The sequence below is a fragment of the Carcharhinus amblyrhynchos genome, chromosome 7, assembly GCF_965287045.1.
Source record: "Carcharhinus amblyrhynchos chromosome 7, sCarAmb.v2.hapA, whole genome shotgun sequence".
NCBI classification, from domain to species: Eukaryota; Metazoa; Chordata; class Chondrichthyes; order Carcharhiniformes; family Carcharhinidae; genus Carcharhinus; species Carcharhinus amblyrhynchos.
Genome location: NC_137330.1, coordinates 89,174,284 through 89,197,567, shown reverse-complemented (window position 1 = coordinate 89,197,567; position 23,284 = coordinate 89,174,284). Strand labels below are relative to the sequence as shown.

Genomic DNA, 23,284 nt, shown 5'->3' with positions numbered 1-23,284 from the left:
CCTGGAGGAAACCCATGCAGATACGGGGGAAATTCCACACAGTCACCCGAGGCCAGAATTGAACCCGGGTCCCCGGCGCTGTGAGGCAGCAGCATTAACTACCATGCCACCATGCTATGAATCGACAGCTCCCACCTCACTTGATGGGGGTGCCAATTTGTCAGAGTAGGAGGGCTTCCCATTTGCCTTCTCGCCCACTCATCATCCTTAACTGGATGGTAAGTCCACTCTCTGCGATAATGGACCTGATCTGAACTGGTCCTGATATTGGATACTTCACCTTGGACTGAAAACTTTAGCTTTAGGTGGCAGCCTAAATTTTTATATTTGATTTTTATATTTGAATTATATACAGTCTAATAGCAAAACATACATTTTAAGTCTGCTTCAAGTAGTAGGCTCTGTTTATATGTCACTTGGGTCATGTTGGGCACAAAGAAGCCTGTTCATTTGTATTTTGCATCGTGGATTTTCTGATTTTAAATGATTAAAGAGCAAGTCATGCATTAACAGAAAGTAATCTTTGCTTAAGACATTCATTTATTTTGCTCCCCCGATTTGAACAGCTCTAAAACTGTAAGGCCCCCCCGCCTCATCCAGTGATTGTCCTCTTCGACTGATGACAGTGCTCTCTCAATCTCTTCCTCCTCTCACTTGGATCTCTTCTTTGCTCAAAAATTTAACATTTTGTTAATATGATCTCAGCAGGGGGATAAGACATCAAGGATCTTTGAGGATCAGGAGGTACTGCAGTTGAGAGGTATTCTTTGGAAAGGGAAGTGGCAAATTGAAGGTGCCTATTAATGCTCAGTGAGAAAGGAGGGTGAATGTTACCAATGCGACTCAGAGGAGTATTGGGGGGTTGGGGGGGGCTGCTGCAATTAAAGTTCAAGGCCAGCAATGAAATTCAGTGTATTAGGGATGTTGGACATCTGGACCAGCATCACTGCACAGAATGCAGCTTGTAACCTATGGATGGAAGAGTCAATAGCATAGGAGCTGTTCTATCCCTTGCCACTGCAATAAATTCAATTCCTACCCTTGTTTCAAATGGTGCAGCCTATTGTTTCACCCACCTCCTTTCCCAATTCACCACTGCAGATATTTCCCTGACAATGTAGACAATCAACATCCTCGTTTTGCTGCCAATCCATCTGTCCTTACCACCGCCACTGCCTCTCCTCATGGCTCCCATGCTGTTGATTCCTCTGAAGACTCTGTATTGTCTCCTCCACCCCTAGGGTGCAAGTTACATTTTGTGAGCACTAATAGTAGTCCAGATGTCCAACATCCCTAACGCTGAGTATCATTGCTGGCCTTGAACTCTAAATTACCCCCCCTTCATAACCCCCCCAGTTTCCCACTTGTCCTTTGAAAGAACACCTCACAATTGAGGTTCCTTCTTATCCTCAAAGATTGTCAATGTCAGTCGTCACCCCACTGTTGAACTGAATAGCATGACTGAGATCATATTACCAAAATTGACGATTTAAAACTTGCACTCTTTTTTCCAGGAAATCACACTCAATTACACTTTAAAAACAGCTGACAACATGTGCTCTCTCAATATTATATAAAGATTCTAAGCAATGGGGGCCAGATTTTTGTGGATGAGGCAAGAAGGTGGAGTTAGAAAACTTCCCATTTCCTTTAAAAAGATTTGTGCCTGCCATATATCCATTCTGGGGAGGCGGGGTGGAAGGGAGTCAGGCCTAAGGCAGCAACAGAAATGTACGGATGGTGAGAGTGACATGTTGCTGGGACATGAATTAAGCTGTATTAATGAATGTCAAAATTTCACCCATCAACACCCTCACATGCACCCCATTCCCCCTCATACTATCATGTCCCCTCCTATCCCCATCATACACTCTCCACACCTCTCATACCCACATTATTCCTAATATCCCCCAAAGCCTGTCCACCATCTACAAGGCATAAGTCAGGAATGTGGTGGAGTGCTCCCCACGAATACTCCCCACTTGCCTGGATGGGTGCAGCTCTAACGACATTCAAGAAACCTGACACCATCCAGCACAGAACAGCCCGCTTGATTGACACCCCATCCACAAACATCCACTCCATCCACCACCGATGCTCAGTAGCAGAAGTGTGCACTATTTACAAGATGCACCAGAGCAATTCACCAAAGATCATTTGACAGCACCTCCCAAATTCACAACAACTTCCATCTACAAGGACAAGGGCAGCAGATACATGAGACGATCACCATCTGCAAATTCACCTCCAAGTCACTCATCATCTTGACTTGGAAATATATTGCCATCCCTTCATAGTTGCTGGGTCAAAGTCCTGGAATTCCCTCCCTAACTGCATTGTGGGTCAACCTACAGCACGTGAACTGCAACGTTTCAAGAAGGCAGCTCACCACCACCTTCTCAAGGTTGGCAATAAATGCTGGCTAGCCAGTGACACCAATGCCCCACGAATGAATAAAAGTATCCTCCGTAACTCAATCGTTATTCACTATGGACAGACATCAGGAGACAAGTCTATAAAGTGGACATTAAAAATATATTTCTAACAATCTAATTGGCTACCACTCAAAAATACTTCACTCTGAAAAAGAGTTCCCATTTAAAGAGGTCAGCCAAATAAGTTGTCTCAATTGGCAAAACTGTTAAAAACAAAAACAAAACTTCTGTTCAGTAACCAAATCAGAGAAAGATAGTCTTTTACTAATCTCTTAGAACTATCATTCAAATTGTCTACACACCCTCTGCTGAAATAAATAGTTATGTAGCCATTAAAACTCAGCTAGGCATTCATAATGGCTCCAGCTATCAAAATAAATTGATCCAAATGAAAACAATGGGACTTTTGGAGCTGTAACAACAGATAACTATGCTCTTTTTTCTAAGCTGCACTAGATGGTATCAATGCAGTCTGAGAACTGGTACCTGCTTTTTAAAATCTAAATGAAAGCTGTGGAGGATCCCCCCCCCACCCCAATATAAAAGGGGCACTTAAACAACTTCAGATCGTGACACTGAAATTCCTAAGGACTGTATTATTTTGTTCTTAATGTATGGCAGCATTTTTTCCAATTCTGGAAAGTACTCCAATGCATCTCAATACTTATGCAATGCTGATGAATTTACATACCTTTGCAGGACAGGGCCCAATATTAATCACCACATGAAAATAAGCATCTAACCTACAACATAACATCTGCTTGAAGCTGAAATTTTTTTTTGAATTTCTATGTTGGTCAACGAAAGAATTCCAGGAGCAGGCGGCTGTTTTATTTTGGTTTCCCACTTGAAACTTGCGTTTTCCCCATGGTTTAAGATTACCCAAAGAAGCTATGATCCCTTCCGACATACAGAAGGGGAGTGTCTGCACCATCATCCCAAGCCAGCAAAAACTACTGGAAATGAGAATGTGGATAGCAATCCCAGAATCAGGTCCCACCTGCCCTGTTTAAAGGGCTCCCAAGTCACCCTGACTTGGTGAAAATCCAGGTCAACATCTTATGAAACTTCATGTTACTACGCCAAAATGTATTTTAATTTGTACATCCACTTTGTCTGCACTGAAGATCATTGAATTTGGTGTGGGGAGTGTAAGGAGCAGAATGGGAAAAGGTTATGATAAATGCAGTTCTATCTGGAATTTTTGCCTTGTGTTTACAATTCATTCACAAGAATAAAGCACTGAGGACCTTAGTAATGCTGATGATTTAATCTGGCAAACCAACCATTCACATACAATACATATGTATTTAAATTGTCCAATATACGATGCAGCCATTTATCTTCATTCGTGGGGATCTGAGTGTCACTAAACAGACCAGCATTTATTGTCTATCTCTACCTAGTTGCCCTTGAGAAGGTAGTGGCAAACACAGAAACCCTACAGTATAGAAAGAGGCCATTTGGCCCATCTATTCTGAGCTGACCGCAATTCCACCCAGGCCCTACCCCAATATCCCTACATATTTACCCACTAATCCCTCTAACCTACGCATTTCAGGACACTAAGAGCAATTTTTAGCATGGCAATCAACCTAACCCACACATTTTTGGACTGTGGGAGGAAACCGGAGTACCCGGAGGAAACGCACGCAAACACGAGGAGAATGTGCAAACTCCACACAGTGACCCAAGCCGGGAATCGATCCCAGGTCCCTGGAGCTGTGAGGCAGCAGTGCTAACCACTGTGCTACCGTGCCGCCCATTGAGGGAAAAACATTAAGAAGTACCATCTCCACGCAATACATTTAAACTAGCTGGATAGCTGCATGTAACATAGATACACTCTATGTGCAATTAGAGATTGAGTTCCAGGATTTTAACCCAGTGACAATGAAGGAATGCGTTACAATTCTAAATCAATGGTGTGTCATTTGGAGAGGAATGTTCAGGTGACAATATTCCAATGAGGCTGCTTTTCTTGTTCTTCTAGGTGGTAGAGGCTTATGGTTTTTGAAGATTTATAATACCAAAGAAGAGCATGATTAGTAGGTTAATGCTAACAAACAGTGACTGTACTTATCTTTTTACTGTTGATTTCTCCCCAAATTTATAGCATGCAATACATCCCAGGAGGTCTACTTGTCAAATCTGGATTGGATTTAACAATAAATTAAGAATTTCTCATGATTTTCTCCTGGGCTGAAGGACTTTTTTTCCATTTTCCTGACACCTCAGGGACAACCTTAACCTATTAACCACCCAATGGTAGGCCGTAGAGGGTGGTGGTGGTGGTGGTGGTGGTGGTGGTGGTGGTGGTGGTGGTGGTGGTGGGGGGGGGGGGGGGGGGGGGGGGGGGCAGCTTAAAAATAACAAAATAAAATTTGCTAACCTGACCACGGCCCATTGCATCTGTGTCTGTCAATATTGTTACATACGGCTTGCATGGTGTTCATCTCCTGCTCTCAAGAGGTTCTCAACTGTGCAGCTGGAAGTCTAATTTTCATTTAATACTAACAGGCTAGGATTGACAGATCCCTCCCTCTTTGTTGTCAATTCAATCCCCTAGGTTCTTCTGCCCCATCATTTCTCAAAATCTGTCTTCCAAACTGATTACCGGTTTCACTCCCTTCCACATCATCGTTAACTCCCCCCCACCCATCTGAGTTTTTCTGGAGGACAGCTTTAACATCTTCTCCCCATCATAATGGCATTGCCTCAAGCTGAGATAAGAACATAAGAAATAGGAGCAGGAGTAGGCCATCTAGCCCTTCGAGCCTGCTCCCCTATTCAATAAGATCATGGCTGATCTGAAGTGGATCAGTTCCACTTTCCTGCTTTCTCCCCATAACCCTTAATTCCCTTGTCTGTCAAAAACCTATCTACCCGTGACTTAAATATATTTAGCGAGGTAGCCTCCGCCACTTCAACGGGCAGAGAATTCCAGAGATTCACCACCCTTTGAGTGAAGAAGTTCCTCCTCAACTCTGATCTAAACTGCCATCCCCCATCTTGAGGCTGTGCCCTCTAGTCCTGCTATCCTTTCTAAGTGGGAAAAATCTCTCTACCTCTACCCTATCCATCCCTTTCATTATCTTATACGTCTCTATAAGATCCCCCCTCATCCTTCTAAACGCCAACGAGTACAGACCCAGAGATATATATATGGAGATATAGTTCCATTGTTGACTGTCAGCTGCTTTGCAGAAGTAACTTGTCTATGAATCCATGCAATGAACAGCATCAGGTTTTTCAATTGTGGGATCACAGTAAAGCCCGATACGGTCTTCACTCAATGTTCACACATGCACTCTTTCTTACAGGAGTTCTGTTCACCTGCCTAGCCATTGGGTGATGAGGCCAACTGTTGTGTCCCTAACCCTTCCCTACTTGACAGCAACTAATTAATACAAACCAACAATTGAAACAAAGATCGCTGTGATTTAAATGGCCCAATAACCATACTAGACAGTGCACTTACTAAGTGAGCTTCCTCTTTTAACTTGTACAAATGCTGGGCAAAGGGGTGAAAGGTAAAATCATTATAAAAGCTTATTGAAAAGCATGGCTGTGTATTTTATAATAAACAATATATTTTCTGCTAGTGTTGAATGCACCATCCAGCTCTTTATTATAGCAGTACATAATTAAAAACAGAACAAACTCTCAACAAATCTCAGTTTTCGAAATTGAAACTGGTGCTTTTGGTTCTGAATTTCTTTTGTACAATAAATGTTTGTATTAGTCCTAGAAATGTAATGGCAATAGAGCTTTGTTTTTTAGTTTATTTATTAGTGTCACAAGTAGGCTTACAGCCTGAGCTAAAGGCATTATTAGGTGTAATGAAACTTATACCAGAAAATTTCAGTACTGTTGCTCCTCATTCTTAATAATTTCAACTTTTTTAACCGGCTGTATTGCCCCAAACTCAGAAAACACCTGAAGGTAATATACAGTCTGAAAACTAAGTGCTTGCTGAAACCATCATTGTGTCGCATTATCATTACCATCAGGAATAAAATCACCTCACACCAACCCTAGCTGATAACTATTTTATGAATCAGGTTTTTGGAAAGAATGTTTAGCTGTGGTTCTACGTTAGTATAATGAGTGCTGACTTCCAACCTTTATTGCAAAATACTCGTAATCTTAAGCTTTCATCAATTAAAGTCAGGGCATACCTCCAAGTCGTTGTCAGGAGGTGGTGATGGATTATTCTTCCTTCCCCTTCCCCGTGACTTTGACCCTGAACTCCTACACGTTCGCTCATCCAGGTCTTTGACTGGTGTTGATGGGCTCTGCACAGTATCAAACTCCCCTGTAAAAGCAACCATTCAGATTACAACTATCATCTTGAGTTTTTCTGCATGCAAGGTATGAGTGTTCACCACAAATTCACACTGCTGCAGAAACAAAGTGATTTCTGATGATTGCACAGCATTCAGTTTGACAGCAGTTCAGCAGCTGAATAATTATGTATAAAGAAAATACACCAGGCACAGAAAAACAAACAGTGCGGCAATTTATTTAACTGTTGCCACAGCCAGAACTATTAAGGCTCTATGATGTGGAGCTTTCATTTTTTATTCATTTGCTATATGCATTTGGACGGACTGTCTAATAGTCCGCCAGACAACTGGAGTGAATATTCTATCATTAGTAAAACAAGTGTATGGGGAACAAGATGATTTTGGATTGAATATCTGCAATCTTTCTGGCGCAATTATAGTTTTAAGTCTGGTGGAGACCAGTGGAAGGAGGGTAACTGGATCAGTCGTGATTCTGATAGCATTCTTCCCTTCGAGTTAGACAATTCTGATTTCAAGTCCCACCAAAAATTTGACTACAAAATCTAGGCTCACACTCCTGTGCTGTGCAGTACTGAAGGAATGCTGTACTGCTGAAGGTGTCATTTCTCATTTGAGATGTTAAACCTCAACCTCTAATTGCCTTCAATGGTGGAAGCAAAAGATTTAATGGCATAATTTTAGCCAACAGTCAGAGGAGTTCTCCTGACATCCTTGCTAATATTTAGCTCTCAACCAACATCCCGTTAAAAAAAATTAGGGTTAGTTGGTCATTATCATTTTTGTGAACTTATCTAGTCATTTGCTAGCAGGACTTTGCTGTGCGCAAATTGGTTGATGTGTTTCCTACATCTGGACAGTACTTAATAGGCTGTAAGATGTTTTGTATGTTGACAGATCATGAAAGGTGCTTCATAAATATAACAATTTTCCCTTTATATGGAAGGTGCTAGTCTTCCTTGTTAATTTCTTTCTTTTCCCTCCCTGTGTTGTGGGGGTTTCTCAAGGAGAGGGGTCTCTCAGGCTACTGGTTTCCACACTGGTAATGGGCCAGGGTACCGAGTGAGAACAGGAAAACCAACTCTTTGTCCAGAGGAGATGGTCCACCTGAGGGTCGGCAGGGAATTCCCAATATCTCTTTGGTGTAGGTAGGACAGATGGAAAGGCCCATCTCTGGAGGAGGCTGGTGGGTAATGATGTACTTCCAGTGCCATAGTCATTTTTCCACAATATTAAAATTCAGTCTACCATCTGATTCTATATACAAAGGCTGGAATATCAGGTTACAAATCTTTATTTATTTAGCCTAGTTGTCTTTCAGAACTCTTGCATGCAAATATCCGATTAGTTTTAAAGTGGAAGCTTCAACAAGCGTGCAACATACAAAAATCATGAAGGAACACATTTTGCAATTCTGCCTACGAGGTGTGCCTGATGGTTTTGTGTTTGAATGTAAATCCATTTGTGAATGATTGAGCTGAGAGAAGTAAAAGAACAGAGGCAGGCAGGATGATGCTAGAGCACAGCTTGGTGACTTCACTTCACTTTTGTCCTCTATCACTCACTTTACGATTTCAACATTAATGATATCCAGCAAGACATCTTTGAATTGACCCACAGGTTTGAAATTGTGTTGGTCTGCTCTCTCCTGATTTTAATAACCCTGTCCTGCAAACACAGCAGTAGTGTTGAGACGTTGAAAGCTTCACAAGCACATAGAGTGATTCCCGAGTGCCTATCCCGCATTCCAGTGTGTGTGAGTAAATCACGTAGCTAAGTTGTGTTAAAATGATTTGCTGTGTGAAGCTCTTTTAAGATGTCAGTGTGTCAAAGGCTTTAGTTAAAAGTTGCAGTTTGAATGTATGGCATGCATAGTAAGGGATGGAAGGGCTATAAGGCTGTCTGAGGGCTTTGCATGGATCAACAGTAAATGCGTAACAGGCAGTGGGCAACACTTTGTGGAATGCCGGCTTGTAGCAACAATTTGGTATATGGCACTGTTGAATAGCCTTATCCTAGCAACTTTGTTACAGTCACCATCATCCCCAGCATTTGTTTCCAGGTTTTGTAGGAAAATCAATTTCTGTACTCAATCACTTGCTTAGATACTCCATTTACTGCCCCCATATTTTGCCCCTTTTGTCCCCACAGTCAGCTACTTAGTTTTGCTGCAATTGTTAAACTATCTGCAGCAGCCCCAGAAATTCTACCCCAGCCCTCCCCCCACCAACTCTGCAAAGTCTCAGCTGTCACCATATTCAATGATGGTCATAACTGATTATCAAGACCCCAGGAGTTTCATTTGAAATGACCACGGTTGCTTGTTTAACACTTATGGACCATCCTCACAGCTTTAGTGCCACTGATGGAAAATCTGCCCCAACTCTAAAATAAATTGTAAGCCCTAGCTGGAACCAGAAAAAAAGTCAAAGATTGTGAAGAATGCAATTTTACTCCAGCCAGTGCCTGCAGTTCTACTCTTACACTCAGTTCATTGGACTCCTTTTACGAATAAAAATCTTAACACGTTACACCCACACCCAAGTGGGTTACATATGTTCTGAGGATCATCCAAATGAAAATACAGTTCTTAACTCCAATAAAATGTCTATCCTGAAAAAGCAAAGTGAAACTGACAAGATTCTGTTTGAACGCTCAGAAGTGATACTAAATGATTAAAACAAAGATATGCACATTAAAATCCAACACCACCTCTCCCCCCCAACCCTTAGCACTAATGTTTGGAAATTCTTTTGAATTTAATGCCTCAATCTGATTTTCTAACTACCAAAATGAGTAGTCTTACTGCCTATTACTAACAGCTTCATCTGCAATATGAAACCTCCAAAATCTAATGGCGCGCAATAATAAAATTTAATTAAAAGACAAGTAGAACGATAATGTAAATATTGAGGAAAAACTGAAGTGACAAAGAATGCCAATCGTAAAATGAACACATGTACATGTGCACGCATCTTTCTGGGAAATGTTACAAGACTTGCAATTTGAGTTACTTTAAAAAAAAATTGCATTTCTGGTATGAGCTTCTAAGTAAGTATTCATGCCCGAGATGGATAATATTGGTCGGCTATCTAAGTGAGAGCAACTGAAGACCACACAGGCCAGGAATCCCACATAATTACCCATGTTTAGTGAGTGTAACTGAAGGGTGTTACAGAAAAATGTTAACAGGAAACAGAACAGGTTTTAAAGCACTTATTGTTATGTCTCAATAATGAAAAACAGTCTAACTCTCTGGAATGGAAAAAGAAAATGTCTGTGATTGAAGAAGAATGATAAGCTTCCTTAATCAAAAATCTGTAAGGCTGCCAAAGACAACTGGAAAAAAAGAGACTTGAGATTCAAGAATGTTCCAGTTTCTCAAGGAAGCTTTGATATCAAAGTTCAAATACCTGCAATTAAAACAGTCAAACTCTGGAATAATAAAGTATGCATTTTTCACACTGATATTACTGGAAAGTATTAGCTTTCTTTTAGAAACAATATGGAACCTTCAAAAGATAATTAAACTGCAACTATCACACTCAGGAGCTTGAACTGTTCACAATGCAGTTTAACTGTAAAAATGAATAAAAAAAATTTTCATTGAAATCTCAAAAAGACATATTTCTGTTTTCCCTGTTCTGAATTATGAACAGCACATGCTTCAGACAGTTTTCTGTGTGTATGCGTGTTTGTTATTTACTAATTTGGAAACCTGCTTCTGTTTAACTCGGCCGGGCTGTATTCACTTTATGGCTAAACCTCAACATCACACACCATATAATAAAATGTTGAACCATACAAATCTATCAACAGCATTGGTTATTGTCCTCCGAGCTTTGCTCTCCACTTGGACCGAAGACAATTTGCTATGTTACACCCACACAGTCCAACTGCCACTAGTCTGTGCGCACGTTTGTTTGTCTTTTGTGTTTATGGTTCAGTCCCAACTGGAACTCATTTAGCAAAATCTCCAAATCTGAGGCACTAGCTCTCCTCTGTCATTCTAACTGCATAAATATATGGTTTGGTTTTAGAGCAGCAAGTGCAGTAGTCAGCATTAAAGGGTTTGTTTTGACAAGTGTAAACCAAGCTGCTGGATTTTTTTTAGTTTTCCCTACCTTCTAATCAACACTTTTAAAATATTATCAGAGTACAACTACAAAAGGTCCTTACAACGGCAACCCCCACCTTCCCCTCCACTGCACCCCTCCCCCCACCGTAAATCATAAGAGAATTTAAGTTGAGTTGTTTGGATCTTATATTAGTTATATACCAATTCAAACTATGTTGCTTGCACTTCATCACCCTGCAGATTAGCTTGAAGGCACTTGTAATCATAGATATAAAAATGAGATCTGTTACTTTGCTAATTTAAACCAGACACTTTCTTCCTTCGTCAAAAACATGATGGTTTTTGATCTTTCAGTTGTCTTAAAACACTGACTACAGTACAAAGGGAAAGGAAGTTCTTTACCTCCAGGAAGATCTGTGGCAGGCTGACCAGTGATAGTGGAAGGATCTTGTAGCTGGTAAGTTGTTGACGTTGAAGAGGTACCATCAACAGTATCATTTGAGGTCATGTAAGTGCCATATGTTGAAGTTGGATAATACTGTGCATACTGGTTTTGGCCAAATGCTGTGTAGGAAGGGTAATCCTAAAATGGAAACAAACAGGTTTAAGTAGTATCTCTTGTATTTTATGCTTTATGCTGTTCAGTCAGTGTAATGAAAATGATCAGAATTGTCACAGATAAAATGCATTCAGCAGAATAAAATCACACTGTGCACAGAGGTGATATATACAATTAGAAGGGGCATTCCTTATCAACTGGGAAATCTTGGATATGCATGCATAAACTGAGGGTTTGCAGGATGGATGTGTAAGATTCAACACAGCTACAACACTGGCTGTCACCCGACATGAGTGAATATTGCCAGATATATCTGGCTCATAACTTCCACAGCACCCAGTCATTGCAATGTGATGGAAGGCGTTGTCGAGTGTTTCCTGGTGGTGGATGTTCACCAGTAATCTGCTCACAGGTGCTCAATTTAAATTCCACCAGGACCTCTTGGTTCCAGATTCATCCAGACTCAAACATGGACAAAAGAGCTGAATTTCAGGCACTGATTTTCGGAAGAGAGAGTAACTGTCCTTGACATCAAGAAAACATTTAACCTAGTGTGAGTCAGGAGCCCTAGTAAAATTTAAATTAATGGGGGGAAATATCTCCATTGGCTGGAGTCATACCTATTGCAAAGGAAGGTACAGTAAGAAGTCTCACAATTCCAGGTTAAAGTCATAGAGGTTTACTTGGAATCATGAGCTTTCGGAGCACTGCTCCTTCATCAGGTCAGTGTAAGGAGCAGTGCTCTAAAAGCTCATGATTCCAAATAAACTTGTGTGACTTTAACCTGGTGTTGTGAAACTTCTTACTGTGCCCACACCAGTCCAATTCCAGCATCTCCACATCACACACACAAAGGAAGGTGGTTGTGGATGCTGGAGGCCAATACTTTGAGTCCCAGGACATCCCTGCAAAAATTCCTCACAGTGGTACCCCAGGCCCAACTACTTTCAACTGCTTCATCAATGACCTTCCCTCCAATATAAAGATGTTATAACAGGATACTTCGATAAATTCAAAGTAATCAAAGAGTGTCAACTAGGTTTAGTGGGAGGGAAATCATGTTTAACCAATTTATTGGAGTTCTTTGAAGGAATTTCATATGTTGGAGATGGGGGAGGCAATGGCCTATTGGTATTATTGCTAGGCAATTAATCCAGAAAATCAGCTAATGTTCTGGGGACCTGGATTTGAATCCCACCATGCCAGATAGTGGGATTTAAATTTAATAAAAAATATCTGGAATTAAGAATCTACTGATGTCCATGACACTATTGTCGATCATGTGAAAAACCCATCTGGCTCACTGTGAACCTTTAGGGAAGGAAATCTGTCATCCTCATCTGGTCAGGCCTACGTGTGACTCCAGAGCCACAGTAATGTGGTTGACTCTCAACTGCCCTCCAGAGGTAACCAGGGATGGGCAATAAATGCTGGCCAGCCAGTGATGCCCTTGTTCCATGAATGAATTAATAAAAGATGAAAGAGACCCATTGAAGATTTCAAGAAGGCATTTGATGAATTGTCACATCTAAGGTTTTTGCGGAAAATGAAAGCTCATGGTGTAGGGGGTAACTTATTGGCATGGATAGAAGATTGGCTAGCTATCAGAGTGTTGGTATAAATTGGTTGAAAAAATTAATGAGTTGTGTGCCATAGGCATCAATGCTAGGGTCTCAATTTTTTATATAGATTTGGATGAAGAGATCAAATGTATGGTTGCTAAATTTGCTCATGAGACAAAGATAGATAGGAAAATCAGATGTGAAGAGGACATAAGGATCCTTCAAGGGGATATACTTAGGTTAAGGCAAAGATCTGGTAAATGGAGTACAATGAGGGAAAATGTGAAATTGCCCATTTTGGCAAGAAGAATAAAAAAGAAATGTATTATCTTAATGGTGAGAATTTGTAGAGCTCTGAGATGAAGAGGGATCCGAGTGTCCTAATCCATGAATCCTGGCACTCCCTCTCTATCAGCAGTATAGGAGTGCTTTCACTGCACAGTCTGCAGTGATTTGTCACCATGTTCTCAAGGGCAATTAAGGATGGATGTTAGTCTCGCCAGGGATACCTATATTCCTGTGAACTATAAAAAAAATCATGACAGGCTTCAGCTTCCTTGAGAGGAGGAGGGTGAAAGAAATTGGTCAGGTTTTGTACTCCTGAGTCTATCTCTTGGGACCTTTCTTGGAATGCACATGCATGTACATTTGATGAAGACAAAAATCGAGTTCCGTTGCAATGATTTTAACCATTAAAAAGTTCACAGGTGAAGAATGGTCACTTGAGTGGGGTAACAGATGACAAAAGCATTTGTGGTATTGCATTCAGTATGTGTCATGATTTTCAAAAGAAGAGGGGTTAGTGAAAAACAAAAGAGTAGATGGAACACTTGACATATTACCTGATGAATATCAAGCCCATTAAACAAAATAGTACACTTTCCTCATGAGCTATTTAGTCACTGTTAGATGTAACAGCAATTAAGATTGTTCTATTCTTAGCTGTAAGATTCTGTATTCAGCAAGGAATAAAATGCTTGAACGAGTGTTCCAGAAAAAATACACAAAAATTTCAGAGTAAATGTACTATGTGCTTTATATATTGAAATAATACTTTCACTTAGGAAGCTTAACAAAAACATTTGTCAAGTACATGACTAATGCCTAAAACTGCAATGTTGCGAGTACTTCCTTAGCTGCTACAAAATGAAACTAACATACTGGCTGAACCATTTTCCCTGGTGGGTATTCTGTTGGACACAATAATATTGGATGATATTATGAACCCAGTTCTACTGTGCTCAAAACAGGAGAGCAAATGGTAAAAGTTGAGGATCTCCATCATGTATGTTACCTGCAGAAGCTTACATAACGCTGTCTTAACAATGCAAGTTGAACATTTACGTAAAGTGGCTTCAGCTTTGCACAGATGCCAAACTGGCAGTCTGAATCTGAAGCGAAGGCCTGAACTGATCCTGAGCAAAGCAGTTTGGCGCTGTATGGAGCCCACATCCAGTGCAATATTATCTTAGTTTGCAAAGTGCTCAGAGACTACAGAACCCATGGCCCATTTTGTAAAATTACTTAACATCATTGTTCAGATGGTGGAAATTCTCCTATCACTGATTTCTGAACACATAAGTGTCTAATGTTTGGGAGGTAATTTTGTCCTTGTTTGTATCCATACATGCACAGACCCATCTCCTAATCACAACATTTAGGATTGGAGATCAGGTGGGATTGTAGTGGAAAATCATGACAACATGGAGCGGGAGGTCTAATGCACATTTCTGCCAGCACTGCAATAAACTTTCCTCCCAAAGCTCCTTTGAAGATCTTGGTCATCTAACACTGACTCTTCATACTGCATTTAAATGACAGTAAGGTTTGAATCCCGTCACAGCAGATAATCCAATAAAAAGAATCTAGAATTAAAAATCTACTAATGACAATGAAACTATTGTCAATTGTTGGAAAAACCCATCTAGTTCACTAATGATCTTTAGGGAAGGAGAACTGCCATCCTTACCTAGTCTGGCCTACATGTGACTCCAGAGCCACAGCAATGTAGTTGACTCTCAACTATCCTCGGGCAACTAGGGATGGGCAATAAATGCTGGCCAGCCAACGACTCCCATGTCCCAAGAATGAATATAAAAAAGTTTGTGGATTGACATTGAGGCAGCGATGGCAAACCTCTTGTAGAAAATTTTTGTGGGGAGAAAAGTGGACTATTCAGGAAGGGAGGGAGAGAGGAAGCACAAAACTATCACTGAGATTCTCTGGCCTCCCTGTGGCATTTCTCTCGGCAGCTGGCAGTCATATGCCATTGGCCAGCAGCAGGATCTTCTGGTCCTGAAGCTGTCAATGGGATTTCCCACTGATTCCATGCCGTGGACTTCCCAACCAGGGGAAACATCTTACCTAATGTACTCTGTCTATCCCATTAAGTATTTCATAGCTTTACACTGGGATGTTTACTTTTGAGAAACTAAAAGGTAATTGTGAATCTTGGAAAGACATTTTGCGTTACTCACTCTCAGACAGTGGCATTAATGGAGATACTACAATTGGTCTACCACCCTCAGATTTGAGGAAGTGTAATAGGCAATAATCCCTTTTCTGACAGTTATCTATTGCCTCCTTTTAGGACTGTACATGTACAAAAATATACTAAATGGGGGGGTGGGGGGTGGTCAGGCCGAGCTGCGTTATCCAAGGTCAGCCCCACAGGTGACAGAAATGTGAAATAATAGAAGGCCTGCAGCACCCCAAGATTCAGGACCATAGTGTATGTCTCTGTCTTCAGCAAAAGGTGATTAAGAGAAGAGAATTGGGATTAATACCTGATGGGAACTGTTGAAGCTTGTCGAATTGGAAACAGAATTGCTGCTCGCATAAATACCGGGTGATGGTGTGAAACTAGAACCTGCAGTCCAAAGAAACAGCACATTTAGAAATTTTACATATCTCAAATTAAGCATCACAGTCAGAATTGCAGATTGTAGATGACAAAAGTAAAACAAATGTATTATAACTGGTATTGGATGCATTTCTTGGCCACAATGATGCTCACACTATTTTTGGCAAGGGTAATAAATTAACGTCATTATTATGAATATTAACATATTACAAAAGGGACAAAAAGTAAAATCAAACTAATACATGACTGAAGGGATAAGACAAGGGCCTGAAATTTCCAATAAAAACACAAGTGAGGGGAATAAAGGAGTAAATCAGGTAGCAGCTTATGGTGTCTGCACAAACTCAGTAGAAAAGAAGTCAGAAAGTTGTTCTCTCAGTTACGTTACTCTTCCACAAACCTTTCTGCACTGGTATCCTTGCTGAGAGATTCAGCATTCACATATGTGCAGTGGTGTGAAATTGCTCTACTTATTCAATAAACACCCACTAAACATGTTGGAAAAATTTATGGCCCATACATTCGAGTGATAAGCAATGTTCCCTGCAAAAATTTCATTGTTGAGAGTGGTCAACTTTTTTATTCCTGGAACGTGGGCATTGCAGACTGGCCAGTATTTATTGCCCATCCCCTGATGCCCGAGGGCAGTTGAGAGTCAACCGTATTTCTGCGGTTCTGGAGTCACGTGTAGGTCAGACCAGGTAAGGAAAGTAGATTTCCTTCCCTAAAGGACATGAGTGAAGCAGATGGGTGGCATTTTAAAATATTTCTGCACCACCATGGCTGCGCTGTACTCATACAGAACAGGATTTGGTGCAGTACTTTGCAGGCTTCCATGCAGCTGCATATCACCAAGTTATTGCTGATAAATCTTCTCCCTAACACAGAAGCCTAACTTTTGCAAGTTTTTACTTTTTGTCAATAATGGATTCATGTTACTTTTACTTACATTTGATGCTCTGTATCTTCGATGGGCTTACCTAACTCCTCCCAATTTTCACTTTGCACTAAAAACCTTATCGGTGTCCATTTCAGACATGAAATTATAATAGCTTCACTTGTTCCCCCCAAACCCTACTCAGTAATTTAAACTTGCCAGGGTATAAATTTAGCAGAAAAAAAATACAACCACATCGGATCTCATTAGATTGGAATCCAAACCCAGGTCCAAATGTAAATTGTTCAAAGATTTTTTAAATGAAGGATTCGGCTTTCCTCTTTTCTTGGACTTTCTATGGGTGGTATTCCATTGTGCTTCTGATGACAGGAACACAAAGGTAGAAAATATGAGGAAATTCAAGGCAAAATATGACCAGAAATAGGATTATTGTTAACGTTTCTGAAACTAAATAAATAACTATTCATTTTTACATCAATACTTTTGATAATGAAAGGTTATGCTTATTTCTGCAATTTCAAGATTGTAAACTCTAGTAAAGCATGGTTATGTAAAAAAGGCTACTAATAGCTTTTTAGTGACTAAGGACATGATGATTTGAACATTGAAAAATCTTCCAGAATTTCCTTGTAGCTGCTGCTGCTTCTCCACTGTCATTTTTATGGGTGTCACTGGCTGACCAGCATTTATTGACCATCCCTACTTGCCCATGAGAAGGTGATGGTGAGATGCCTTCTTGAATAGCTGCACTCCATGTGGTGTTAGGGAGGGAATTCCAGGATTTTGATCCAGAGACTGCGAAGGAGCAGCACTAAATTTGCAAGTCAGGATGATGAGTGGTTTGGAGGGCAATTTGCAGGTGGTGATGTTCCCATGTATCTGCTGCCCTAGATGGAAGTGGTTGTGTGTTTGGAAGATGCTGTCATAGGATCTTTGGTGAACTGCTGCAGTGCATCTTGTACATAGTACATACTGCTGCTACTAAGCATCGGTGGTGGAGGGAGTGGTTGCTTGTAGATGTGGTGCCAATCAAGTGGGCGGCTTTGCCTTGAATGGTGTCAAACTTCTTGAGAGTCATTTTGTTAGAACTGTATAAATGGAGTTTCCAGCAAAGTTACAGCTGCAGCATGACAGCAACTCCAAAGAAATTCTGGGTCAAATCTAGCCATGCATGGACCACTGAACACTGCTTTTGGTTAACTGTTCTGCTGATGTGGTGACAATGGAATTTAAAATAGCATTACAGCTGAAATTATTTAATGTTGAACATTGAACTAAAGAGAGACCTGGTTGCTGAAGCTTTTTGTCTTGCATTCATCAGGATAAATGTAGGATACCAAATTACAACTGATCACAAAAATTTTGCTAAAGGAAAAAGAGTGCTGATTGGTTGGTAAGCCAAATTTGATTTGACACTGTCATGGAGAACTTAATGGGTAATTACGTGCTCCCATATTTATGGCTAATTAAAAAAGGCAGAGCACTTGATCATATTCATTTTGTTTGCAGAGAGAAGATTCCTGCATAAGAATTGATGTCACTTCTATCAAGGATAAATGAACCATGTTACAAGCTCAACTGATCATCTTAACTTGGTTATTACTGTGGCTAAAACTACACTCAGGATCGTTCAGTAAGTACTGCCCAATCACATCTGACAACAGACATTTTGGGCTCGATTCTACCATCACACTGCGCTTGTTTTCGGGTATGAAAACTTGATAAACATAGGCGTGAGGTGAGTAGTGCGATCCGCGCCCACCTCCACACCAGTTTCCCTTTTACTGAGGCACGAAAATGGCTGTGATCGGTATTGCACCCAAAACAGGCATAACGGCCACTTAAATGTATTTGCATGTATTTAAATTGATTTAATGGGCTGCACACCCAACTTTACCAGCAATTCCCCCTTTACCACCGCATTCACCCATTCAGAATCGGTGCGAAACAGACATGCTCCACAGAAGTCTGATTTGGACGCTCCAGTTAATGAAGAGGTAAGTGCTGAATGTCTGATAGCTTTCTGCTTGAGATCAGTCGGGGGTGGGGGGGAAGATGGGCCCACTGCCACTCTTCTGGAGATTGGTGGGGATGAGGGGAGGTCCATTGTCACTCCGCCTGAGATCAATGGGGGAGGAAAGGGGGGGTTCGCTGCCATTCTGCCTGAGATCAGTGGGGGAGGAAGGGAGTCCGCACCACTCTGCTTGATATCAGCGGGGGAAAAGGGGGTCCGCCGCCACTCTGCCTGAGTTTGTTGGGGGGAAGGAGGGGGAGGGGTTTGCAATGGGTCTGGTTGAGGACGGTGTGGGGGTATAAGGGAGTCAGTACTGTTGTGGGGGTGGGACAATGTCTGTGGGGGCCAGGGGAAGGCATTATCTGGCCTGGGAGGGATGTGGCAGGGGAGCAGCATTCTATCTTTTTTTTGTGCATGCACAGTTGGAGGCGTTGATTGGAGCTGCAGGGTTTCGGTTGCATTTAGCCCCACCCACAGGCATATGCAGCACAATTTGGATTCGCTGATATTTTTGCAAGCAGCGTGCATTTGGATGTGTCTCAGAACGGGTCTAAAAATTGGATCTGAAACTACTCCCGGTTTCAAGTCCGCCCAGCACTGAGAAACAAAATGGTAAAACAGGGCCCTTTGTCTATGGTTTTACAAATGCAGGCTGGTGAGTAAGGTCTGTACTTGGCCTATGATGAACAGAAAGAAGAATATATTGTTTGATTTGCTAAGCCAATCACTGAGATGTATACTCTACTTATCTGACCTCACACTGGCACTGAAATTCATACATGATGTTGCTTAATTGTGTGGTAGGCAGAATGTCTTTCTGGATTGGTGGTAGCATCCCAGTAGTGGAAAATAGGAAAATACCACTCACATCACCACTGTACAGTAACAGCATGGAGTGGCACAGTGGGTAGCACTGCTGCCTCACAATGCCAGGGACCTGGGTTTGGTTCCCAGCTTGAGCCACTGTCTATGCAGAGTCTGCCCGTTCTCCCTTTAACTGCGTGGATTTCCTCCCACAATCTGAAAGATGTGTTGGTTAGGCACATTGACCATGCTAAATTCTCCTTCAAATATACCCGACCAGATGCTGCAGTGTGGCGACTAGGGGATTTTCGCAGTAACTTCATTGTGAAGCCTACTTGTGATATGAATAAATACATTTCAAACTTTAAATAAATGGCTTGCTTAACCTGTTGTTGAGATTTCTGAGACACCTTTCCTAGCCAGGGTAATTCAATGCAAATTGGATACATTTGGGTCCAAAAATGGCAGCCTTTGCTTAATTTGCAAATTTGCATGATACTCAGTGAAAAATAGCCTGATAAAGATGCCAAGGTCTTGCAGGATGGCTTCGATGCATTCTATTTTGGCATCAAGCTTGCAAGGTGCGGAAATGATGTAGGGTCTACTTACAAGACTTTAGATGGTTTTGACTTTCTGTGGAGCTTAAGCTTTGGTAAATTTAAGCCACCTCCACCCCCATTTTTAATCTAGCACACTGGCTGAACAGGTTGGATGCTCGATTTACACCCTTCCTGACCTTACACTCCACTAAAATCCATGGAACATAAAATCAGGTGGCTTTCTCAAACCTTCTCATTGTCGATGGCTATGTTAGGCTTGAATCATAAATAGCTTTGCCATGCTCCTGGGAGTTTCCTACAGTCTTTATTTCCCACAGTCTAATGGAGAGTCAGCTTCCTATATTGTAGAGTGTCACAGAAAGCATCCGAGTAACAACTATTGATATTCTGCAATAAGGAATAGTTAAGAGCCGAATATATGCTTATACGCCTGAAGCGTTCTCCAGATAACTCTTAAATGATGAATTATGGTCCTTAAGTTTATTTTTCAGTTGACTTTTTTTTTTGATCAATGCTGCTGTGAAGTAACTTCATTGTGACTGGTGCAGCATTGAAAAAGATGAAAAGAAAGCAAGGCTTTAATTGTACAGCATATTTGAATTCTGAAAATGTTAAACCAAACTTCAGGTGTAGTGTAAAAATTATATTTGGGGGCTGGAAAAAAGGTTATTGAGGTAATTTTCTAAATTTGTCAACTTAAAGATAAAGGAATTGATTTTGTTGGCTCCCTCTCTATCCTGGGAACTGCAAAGGAACAGTGAGCCCGATGTGTCCTGCACCTGCCCAGGCTGATGATGCCTGTGACGTGACTAAGCCTAATGACAGCCTTAACATCCTGGGGAACAGCAGCTAGGAGACGCAAGTGCCAAAGATCTGTTTGGTCACAGTAATAGATTTGTTGCTTACTTCCAAACTTGTTTGGTTCTATTGCAGAGCCTCCTACAAATCCACCTGAGCTTGGCTACCTTACCCATAAACTGTACTTACAGCTTTGCCTCCCCAGTAGCACCAGAAAACCTGGGACAACATGAAAGGGGCAAAGGCCCAGATAACAGGCTGTTTGGTTAACCTCTGCAATCAGGGATTTCCCAGGGGCAAAGGAAATCAGCATCATTATAATTTGAAACAAAAAGCCTAAAGTTAATTATAAAAAAGATTTGTGGCTGTGACAATTAGATTCAATTATTTCAAAAATAAGTAACAAGGTTTGTGGAATAACCTCATCTGGGTGAAGTAGTTCCTCTTCAACTGACTGAGTTGAGGAAGAACGTCTTCATCCAAATGGCTGTGAATCTGTGGAATTCCCTGCCCAGTGAAGCAGTTGAGGTTACTTCATTGAATGTTTTTAAAGTAAGGATGGATAAAATTTTGAACAGTAAAGGAATTAAGAGTTATGGTGAGTGGGTGGGTAAGACCATAAGACATAGGAGCAGAATTAGGCCACTCGACTCATCGAGGCTGCTCCACCATTTAGTCACGGCTGATATTTTTCTCATCCCAATTCTCCTGCTTTTCCCCCCATAACCCCTGATCCTCTTACTAATCAAGAACCTTTCTATCTCTGTCTTAAAGATATTCAATGACCTGGCCTCCAAAGTCTTCTGTGGCAAAGAGTTCCACAGATTCACTACTCTCTGGCTGAAGAAATTCCGCCTCATCTCTGTATTAAAGGATTGTCCCTTTAGTGTGAGGTTGTGTCCTCTGGTTCTAGTTTTTCCTACTCATGGAACATCCTCTCCATGTCCACCTTATCCAGGCCGCGCAGAATCCTGTAAGTTTCAGTAAGATCCTGCCCTCATCCTTCTAAACTCCAACAGACCCAAAGTCTTCAACCGTTCCTCATACGACAAGCTCCTCATTCTTGTGAACCTCCTCTGAACCCTTTCCAAGGCCAGCGCATCCTTCCCTCGATATGGGGCCCAAAACTGCTCACAGTACTTCAAATGGGGTCTGACCACAGCCTTATACAGCCTCAGAAGCACATCTCCACTGTTGTATTCTAGCCGTCCCGACATGAATGCTAACATTGCATTTGCCTTCCTAACTGCCGATTGAACTTGCATATTAACCTTAAGAGAATCTTGAACAATGCCTTCCAAGACCTTTTATGTTTCTGATTTCCTAAGCATTTTCCCATTTAGAAAATTGTCAATGCCTCCATTCTTCCTTTGAAAGCGCATAACTTCACACTTTTCCACGTAGTATTCCATCTGCCACTTCTTTGCCCACTCTCCTAACATGTCCAAGTCCTTCTGCAGCCTCCCTGCTTCCTCAGTACCAGCTGTCCCTCTACATATCTTTGTATCATCTGCAAACTTAGCAACAGTGACTTTAGTTCCTTCCTCCAAATTGTTAATGTATATTGTGAAAAGTCATGGTCCCAGCACTGACTCCTGAGGCACACCACTAGTCACCGGCCCATCCTGAGAAAGATGCCTTTATCCCCACTCTTTGCTGTCTGCCAGCCTGCCAATCCTCTATCCAGGCCAGGATTCTTAGACTTAACACCATGGGCACTTAACTTATTTAACAGTCTCCTATGCGGCACCTTGTCAAAGGCCTTCTGGAAATCTAAATAATCATGTGCACTGATTCTCCTTTATCTAACTTCATTATTACCTCCTCAAAGAATTCTAAGCAAGGGTAAGGGCAAGTGGAGCTGAGCCCACGAAAAGATCAGCCATGATCTTATTGAATGGCAGAGCAGACTCAAAGGGCAGGATGGCCTACTCTTGCTCCTAGTGCTTATGTTCTTTATGTTCTTGTGTCATCGTGAGGGTGCTTCATGCCTCTGCACTATTATTTTGAAAGCGTGAAATAGTGCTCAATGATTTATTTATGACCGTTGAGAATATGAACAGGATCATAAAGGTCGAAAGTAAATTAGTCGGGAAGCAGACAAAAAGGAGAAAATAAATCTGCACTAACCTTGCATCTGGTAGGAATATGCTGTTTGGCCAGGCTGGGGTGCTGCAAATCCTGGGCTGTAACTGAGGCATCCGGTCTGCAGTGCAGATTGTGCTTGCGGTAGTCCTCCTTCTGTCTTGATTCCTGACAACAGCATACCCAAACTGGTTGAAACATTACGATTTTCTAACACTTCCTTGAAATGAAGCTTTCATCTGTTTGCTTTACAGTGGATGGCTGGCTAAACAAAATTATCGCTGTGGCACAATTAATTTGTCACAAAACTTCAAGAGAAGT

The 23,284-nt window shown here is 41.4% G+C and overlaps 1 protein-coding gene across 12 annotated transcripts in view; it reads right to left on the bottom strand.

The window, feature by feature from the left end:
* Window positions 1–23,284, bottom strand: part of eya4 (EYA transcriptional coactivator and phosphatase 4) — a 417,250-nt gene that overhangs the window by 93,158 nt on the left and 300,808 nt on the right. For all 12 annotated transcript variants that reach the window (XM_080192745.1, XM_080192744.1, XM_080192747.1 and 9 more), the window contains 4 exons: window positions 23,009–23,131; window positions 15,728–15,810; window positions 11,223–11,403; window positions 6,617–6,753 (listed from right to left, as the gene is read on the bottom strand). In XM_080192745.1, coding sequence (XP_080048871.1) covers window positions 6,617–6,753; window positions 11,223–11,403; window positions 15,728–15,810; window positions 23,009–23,131 — 524 coding nt within the window. The remainder of the gene's footprint in view (window positions 1–6,616; window positions 6,754–11,222; window positions 11,404–15,727; window positions 15,811–23,008; window positions 23,132–23,284) is intronic.